This window comes from Crocodylus porosus, unplaced genomic scaffold (genome assembly GCF_001723895.1).
Source record: "Crocodylus porosus isolate Cpor-Errol unplaced genomic scaffold, CroPor_comp1, whole genome shotgun sequence".
NCBI classification, from domain to species: Eukaryota; Metazoa; Chordata; order Crocodylia; family Crocodylidae; genus Crocodylus; species Crocodylus porosus.
Genome location: NW_017728886.1, coordinates 842998 through 850718, shown reverse-complemented (window position 1 = coordinate 850718; position 7721 = coordinate 842998). Strand labels below are relative to the sequence as shown.

At 62.9% G+C, this 7721-nt stretch overlaps 1 protein-coding gene across 5 annotated transcripts in view; it reads left to right on the top strand.

Annotated features, from left to right (window-relative positions):
• DHX30 (DExH-box helicase 30) overlaps positions 1-7494 on the top strand; it is a 40791-nt gene extending 33297 nt beyond the window's left edge. For all 5 annotated transcript variants that reach the window (XM_019528970.1, XM_019528962.1, XM_019528984.1 and 2 more), the window contains 8 exons: positions 1300-1506; positions 2607-2688; positions 3059-3252; positions 3504-3663; positions 4041-4198; positions 4419-4522; positions 4791-4930; positions 5617-7494. In XM_019528970.1, the coding sequence (XP_019384515.1) occupies positions 1300-1506; positions 2607-2688; positions 3059-3252; positions 3504-3663; positions 4041-4198; positions 4419-4522; positions 4791-4930; positions 5617-5852 (1281 nt within the window). In that variant the 3' untranslated portion in view covers positions 5853-7494. The remainder of the gene's footprint in view (positions 1-1299; positions 1507-2606; positions 2689-3058; positions 3253-3503; positions 3664-4040; positions 4199-4418; positions 4523-4790; positions 4931-5616) is intronic.
• Positions 7495-7721: the final 227 nt, after the last annotated feature.

The window sequence follows — 7721 nt, the reverse complement described above, 5'->3', positions numbered from 1 at the left end:
TGACTGTGTGGGTGTCTACACCACAGCCCCCAGTTTCTTAATGAGAATGGGGTGAGAGACAGTGTCAAAAGCCTTCCAGAAGTCCAGGAAGTAATACTAACTGGCCTATAGTTTCCCGGGTCCTCCTTCCTCCCCTTTTTGAAGATGAGAACCACGCTGGCCTCTTCCAGTCCTCTGGCCCCACCCCAGAGCCCCACGAGCGCTCGTACAGCCGTGCCAGGGCTCCCGCAATGACCGCAGCCAATTCCCTCAGCACTCGGGGGTGGAGATCGTCCGGACCGGCTGACTTGAATACATCCAGTCCCTCCAGACGTTCCCTGACTAGATCCGCCCTGACCCTGGGCCTGGGTGCGCCTCCCTGGGGCTGGGGGGGTCCAGCAGCGGGGGGGCTGATTTGGTCCCTGCTCAGGAAAATGGAGGCAAAGAAGTCGTTAAATAGGTTAGCTTTGTCATTTGGTGTGACAACCAGATTTCCTAGCATGTCCTGCAAGGGCCCCACATTACCCGGGACCTTCTTTTTGCCCCCTATGTACTTAAAAAAGGATTTCTTGTTGTCCTTGATCCGGGTTGCTCGTCCCAGTCCCATCCCCGCCTTGGCCTTCCTGACCCCCAAGCAACCGCGTGTAGTCCTCCCTGGGGACGGCCCCTCCCCGCCATCGGGTGTGCGCCTCCCTTTTAGCTAGGAGACATTCCCGGATGCTTTTGGTGGGCCATGGGGGCTTGTGCACCCTCCTGCCCCCTTTGATCTGTGTTGGGATTACCTCCCTTTGGGCTTGGAGGATCGTCTCCTTAAGGACCCACCACTCTCCTTGGAGCCCCGGCTCCCCTCCCCTCCAGGATCTCCGTGTTTCCCTGACTATTATCCTCAGGGGGTGCTCAAGGGGAGCCTTAGGCTGCCCTGCGTGCGGAGCGAAGGGAGCTGTGACTGGTCAGGTTTAGCGTGGCTGTTCAGTAGAGGTGTGAAACCACTGTCTCCGGGGGCTGCCTGCTGGAGGGTGGCAGTGCCTACGTCCTTCTGATGCTAGGTGTCAGGGGAGTGTGTCCCCCAGAGCACTGCATGCCAGTTGTGCTTATAACGACCCCTGTGTGACATTCCCAGCAGCTCAGTCAAGGACGGAGAGTGTTCCCAGGCTGGATCTTGTGACCCTCCCAGATCTTGTGGGCCTCCGGGCTCGTTTGCTGGGTGCAGCGATGTGGGATGCTTTGGAGCAGGAGCTCTTTAGTCCGGAGCGAAGGCCTGAGACAGGTCAAGGTGCGGCAGGTGTGTTGGCTCTAACTTTGTCTTCTCCTCCTCCCCAGGTCTCCTGCCTGGAGACAGTGTGGGTGTCCAAGTCCAATGTGGTGCAGCGGCGAGGGCGTGCCGGCCGCTGCCAGTCGGGTTTCGCCTACCACCTCTTCCCTCGCAGCCGCCTGGACAAGATGCCGACGTACCAGGTCCCGGAAATCCTGCGCACTCCCCTGGAGAACCTGGTGGTTCAGGCCAAGATCCACATGCCAGAGAAGACGGTAAGTGTCTCCCCTGGCCAGGAGACCAGGGGGCTGACTGTCTTCTACCAGCGGGGCTCTGCCTACCTAGGACCTGATCCCCTGGAGACAGGCAAGCTGCAGTCTGTGGTGTAGAAAGTGGCATGGGAGGACACCCAGGGTGTGGGTGACATAAGTGCTGCCAAGCTGGGTTAGATGAGTGGTCCCCTTAGCCCAGGATCTTATCTCCAGCCGGGACAGTGGGAGATGCTTTAGAGGGAGAGGACACGCACAAAGCACATCCATGCTGGTCTGTCCCCTGTTGTGTCCTCCCTGGCATCAGTCATGACAGTTTGTCAGCTCCGGGAACTGCTGTCCTGGTGCCGAGCTGCAGAGGTGATGCAGAGGAGCCCTGCACTGACTAGTTACACAGGTTGGGGGCTCCCGGGCAAGTGTAAGAGCAGGGGTACTGGCCTGCTGTCTCCCTCCCTGGGCTTCCGCATGTCACCGTCATTCTGGCTTTCTTATCATCCCCTAAACCAGGGAGGCCCAACCTCTAAGCCACATGTGGCCCCTGGAGCTATCACATCTGGCCTGTGGCACTCCCCATGGGTTGGGAAGTTTGCAGGGGGAGGGTGGTGCCCGTTAATACAGCCACCTCCCTTCTCCACCAAATCCCCAAGGCCCATGCACCCAGTTGGAGCCAGGCTGCACCCCGTTTCTCTCCACAGTGCTGAGTGATGCGCCCCATTTCCTTGTAAGGCTGGGGCAAGCCGCCTCCCCCCATCCTCCGGGGCCAGGTGAAGCCCTTTCTCTCCTCTGCAGGGGCAGACTCAGACCATGCCACCCACCCACCTCCCTCTGTGTGGCTGAGTGGTGCTCACGTGCTGACCCCAGGTGCTGGTCAGACCAGGCACTGTCCATTTGGCTGGCCACAGAAGAAGGTTGAGCATCACTTTCCTAAGCCACTTGTTACTGTGCGGGCCTGACCCAAAGGAAGCCTGCCAGGTGGCCTAGTCCGTGCCCTGGCTAAATGACGCTGCCCAGAAATGCAGAGCACTGAGCTCCTGTCCCAGCAGCAGGCCCGGGGGGGCAGGAACTGACGAAGTCTCACATGCTCCCTGCGCGAACGTGTGTTGCAGGCAGTCGAGTTCCTCTCCAAGGCTCTGGACAGCCCTGACATCAAAGCCGTGGATGAAGCTGTGATCCTTCTGCAGGAAATTGGTGAGCTAGTGCCTGGGTGGACAGTGAAGCTGCAGCTCCTGCCTACATGGAGGGCTGGGGCTGGGGGTGGCTGAGGTCCTGGCTGCAGGGGGAGCAGAGCGCTCGCTCCAGACCTCCCCTGTTACCTTTATTTTGCACAGTGCTTAAGGTGCCAGGTGGGACTGGAAGGGCATGTCGGGCTGGTTTGGAGCTCGTAGCCGGGGTTCTGCTCCCCTGGGATTATCTTCCAGTTCTGTCAGCTGCAAACATGGAGTTGAATGGGTTAAGGGGCTCCCTCAGGGCCACGTGTGCTGGGGAGTGAGCCCACTGGGGACCCCCACGCTGCGGGGAAGATGGCAGGAGGCTGATGAGGTCCGTCCGACTCCCACAGGAGTGCTGGATCACAGGGAAGCCCTCACCACGCTGGGCAAGCGCCTGGCACAGATCTCTACGGACCCCCGGCTCGCCAAGGCCATTGTCCTGGCCTCCATCTACCGCTGCCTCCACCCACTGCTCGTCATCGTCTCCTGCCTCACGCGGGACCCCTTCAGCAGCAGTCTGCAGAACCGGGCCGAGGTGGACAAGGTGAGGGACTGCCTGCTGGGGCCGGTGGGGAGGGAGGGAGCAGGGCAGGATCCATCACCTGTCTGACCATGAGCTTCCAAGAGAGGTGGTGCTGTTGCCTAACTTGGAGATCTTCAAGAGGAGGCTTGACCTCACGGGGCTGGGGCCGTGTGACCGCGGTCCTTTTTCCTGCCAGGGGCAGGGGGTCGGACACGATCCACTGGGTCCCTTCCGACTCTATAATCTATGAAATCTATGACCCTGTCTCCTAGGCCAAGGCCATCCTGAGCCAGGAGAGTGGGAGTGACCACCTGGCCTTCGTGAGGGCCGTGGAGGGCTGGGAGGAGGTGCTGAGACGCAGGGACAGTCGGGCCAGAGACAGCTACCTGCAGGACTACTACCTCTACGCCCCGAGCCTGCGCTTCATCAACGGTGAGTGCCTCCCCATCCCACCAGCCTCAGCCAGGGCCCAGCAGGTGGCTACACGTGAAGGAGTGAGTACTGCGCCATCCAGCCCCTGCCTGGGCCCGGGGGTGAGCGCTGCGCTGCCACGAGGCAGCAGGAGCCGGCTGGGAGCCTGGACAGCCAGCCCTCCCCAGGACGCCGTGGCAGTGTCTCCGACAGCCCGGGCCTTTCCCTCTGGGGGAGCGAGGCAGGGTGAAGGTCACCGCTGCCCCCCAGCAGCTGACAGGCTGGCAGTTTCCTGCGTGAAGACCCAGGGCTGATGGAGCTGGGTGGCGGGGTGCAGTGGTCAGCCCCTCCTGGGCGTTGAGGCCGCTCGTGACCATGGCCTCCTCTCCTTCCCACAGGTTTAGTCAAGCAGTTCTCTGAGAACCTCTATGAAGCCTTCCTGGTGCCGTCGTCTTCGGACTGCACCTTGCCCTCGTCCGCGTGCAACCAGTACAGCGAGGAGGAGGAGCTGGTGAAGGGCGTCCTCATGGCGGGGCTCTACCCCAACCTCATCCAGGTGCGAGCACTCTCCTTCCCTCTCTGGCACGGGGCAGGAGTGCCGGCGCCTCCCTGGTACCGAGGCCAGTGCTGAAATGACCCTGGCCCGCGCTGGGTGCCTGCATCCGGGGCAGCCTGGTGGCTGGGAGATTCCCGCCAGCTGTGGGATGGCACGGGGTGGAGGAAGGCATAGGCAGCGCTGGTTCTCCCGCTGGCTGAGCTGTCTCTCTTGTTCCCAGGTGAGACAGGGCAAAGTGACCCGGCAGGGGAAGTTCAAGCCCAACAGCTACGCCTATCGGACCAAGGCCGGCACCGTCCTGCTGCACAAGTCCACAATCAACAGGCAAGTGGGCTCCCGAGGGCAAAGCGGGAGGGAGGATGGTTCTGGGGGGAGCCTGAGGCCAGCGGAGCCAGGGACCTGGGCAGGGGATCGTGGGGGGCTGGGATGGCCCCTCAGCGGGACTGTGGGCTGGCCATGTCCTGCAGACCCTTGGCCCCTCCTCGGGGACCTGGTTTGGGCTGGGCCGGGCCTGGCGAGGCGAGGCATGGCGGGGTGGGCAGGCAAACAGGTGCCCTCGCAGCTGATCTCGGTCTCCTTCCCCCTGGAGCAGGGAGGCGTCGAAGCTGTACAGCCGCTGGCTGACCTACTTCATGGCGGTGAAGTCCAACGGCGGCGTCTTCGTGCGCGACTCCTCCCAGGTCCATCCGCTGGCCGTGCTGCTAATGACCGACACGGACATCCACGTCCGAGGTGGGTGCTGCTGCAGGGCTGGCGCCCGGGTCTGCAGCCCGCCAGCCTGGGGTGGGAGATGGGGCTGCAGCCTCCCTTGTGGGCTGCTTGCTCCCAGGTGACCCGGCTCCTTCGGTGAGTCTGGCAGACCTGGGGGTAGCCCTTCAAGCACCGTGGGGGCAGCTTCTTCCTCTCCCCAGGCCTGCCCCAGCACAGGAGCCTGTCCCGCTCTGGGCCGGGGCTTGGTACGGTGGAGACGGGCGGGGAAGGGGCTGTGCTGGGAGGGCTGGCAGCATCCGAGCGGTTTTCAGGCTGACAGCTGTGCCTCTGGCTCCTGTTTGGGGAGGAGGAGGAAGAGGAGGAGGACTTGTGTGGCCGATACCTCCTGGCCCAGCTCCTGGGCGATTTTGACTGGAAGAGCCGTTTTTCCCCCCGGGGCGAAGCAGACGTGGGCATCTCAGCCAGGAGCTGGGATGCCAGCTGCCACTGCCATTTTGTCCCGTTCCCACAGCTTGTCCCATAGGGAGAGCCCAGTGCCGTGGGAGAGCCTGGCACTGGCTGGGGAGAGCAGTGCACGCTGCTGAGCAGTGCCAGGGGGTGGCTGAGCCTTGGGCCAAGCAGGGCAGGGGTCTCCTCTGCAGTGGTGGGGAGGGACGAGACTGCTCCCACCCTCCGTTTACCTGCGCCCCTCTCCTCCTCCCCCCCAGATGACGGCTGGCGGGCGACCGTGTCCCTGACCGACAGCGACCTGCTGGTGCTGGAGGGCGACTCCTACACCATCCGCCTGCTCCGTGACTTCCGCGTGTCGCTCTCCAAGATGGTGGAGACCTGCCTGTGCTACGAGATGGCGGCCATCCCCGGGGACCTGCAGCACCAGCACAGCCAGCTGCTCGACATCCTGGTGGACCTGCTCAAGGGGCCGCCCGGCAGCTTCGGGGCCTAGATGCCTGCCCGCCTGCCCGCCCGCCGCCGTCGCCGCCCGCCCGCCCGTGGGGACTTGTAATTTGTATAAAGCTGTTCACAAATGTTTATTTAAATAAAGTTCTATTTATCCCTTGTGAAGTCATCTCTCTCCATCCTAGAAGATCACTGTTGTCTGAACCTCCAGGCGTGGCCACCGCTGATGAGAAGCCAGAGCAGTGCAGCGCCAAGGCCCACGGACGGACGGACCAGCAGCACCGCTCGCGAGGCTCCCAGCGGCCTCTGCCGGACAGCGACGGATCCGGCTGCCTCCTGCCCGCCACCCTTCGCCCCACCCCACGGGGCCGCGCGAGCTGCACGGAGCAGGAGGATGGACAACCCGGCTCCAAGGCCGGGGCGCGGATGCGGCAGCCCCGAGGGGGGCAGGGCCTGTTGGCCGAACCGGAGGGCGAGCGGCCCGGGAAGGCGCCGGCCTCCACATTCCAGAGCCAGGGGCGTCCGAGGCCGAGGCCGCAGCCCCCCGGGGGGCGACGTGCCGGCGGCGGCTCTACCCATTCCTGTCTTTGGGTTCGTTTTTTCCCCCTTTTCTCTTTCTTTCCTCAGTGTTCAGTTCTTTGTTCTCTCCAGGCTGTCATCGGGATGCACGCCGGGGCCGTGGGCACAAAGCTCCCTCGGTTTGCTACGGATCAGGGACCATGTTGGCACGGGAGCAAGCGTCGGGCCAAAGCACAGCACCGCTGCGGGGGGAGAGATCCGGCACCTCTCCCACTTCCCCGCCAGTCGGAGGGCACCCCCCACCCCGCACCTCCCAGGGCCGTCGCGAGGCGCCTTCGCTAGCGTGGGACCCCGAGCTGGGACGTGCGACGGAAGAGCTAGCGCCGCGGCGCTGGGTCTGCGGGCGGCGACTGCGGCACAGGCCCGGGGTCGGGCAGCAGCACTGCCGGCTCGCCTGGTGGCCACAGGACTTGGGATCATTTGTTTTGTTCGCTCTTTCTGATGCTCTTTGTAACTGGCCAGAGATGAACACGCTGCTGGGGGCAGGGGCCGGGCCCTGCTGAGGGCTCGGGGGCGGGAGCCGCGTTACAGCGGTCCCGGCTGCCGTTTTCTCGGGGCAAAGCCCCCAGCCCGGCCGGCCTGGCGGGGCAAAGAAACCAGCTTCACGCTGCTCCAGTTGAAGGACCGTAGCCACCGATCCGGGAGTGAAAGCACAACAACGGGGTAGGGGGGACTCCGCTCCACATCCACGAGCCACCCGGTGGGGGAGCGCCGGAGCACGCAGCCAGCGAGGGGCTGGTCGCAGGCCCCCAAGCGGGGAGGGGGGAGCAGACGCAGCCCCCGCGCAGCCTCGGTCCCCGGCAGCCCGTGTTCACTCGAAACTATTCATCTGCATTTCACTTGCTTGAGAGGTTTGTCACCCTGAGTTGACCCGTGTTTTCCTTGCGTTCTGCCTCCTGTGCTGGACACTTTGGTTTTTCCCTTCCAGCAGGTTCGAGAAAAATACAAAAAACAGAAAAAAAAAAATCCAAACAAAAAAAAAAAAAGACTAAGCTCTTGTCTCCATGGTTCTGTGCTCGTGCGTGTCGGGATGCTGCCGTGGCTGTCGTGTGATACTGGATCTTTTTACAACCTAGATTAAAAGACAATAAAAAGGGATAGAGTAGTAACCGCGTCTCCTGCCTCTCTTCGGTGCGTCGCAACGGCGCGTGCATCTCATCTCCCGAGTCTCCCGTGCCCCCAGCAGCAGAGCAGAGGCTGGGCAAGACTCTGGCTCGGGGCAGGTGGCTGTTGGCCTGCCGGGATGTGGAGTCCGGCCGTTGGCCCGATCTGCCACTTTGGGCAGCTGGGCTCTAGCTGGTTTCTTGTATCTACTGTATCTTAAAGAAGTTTTAAT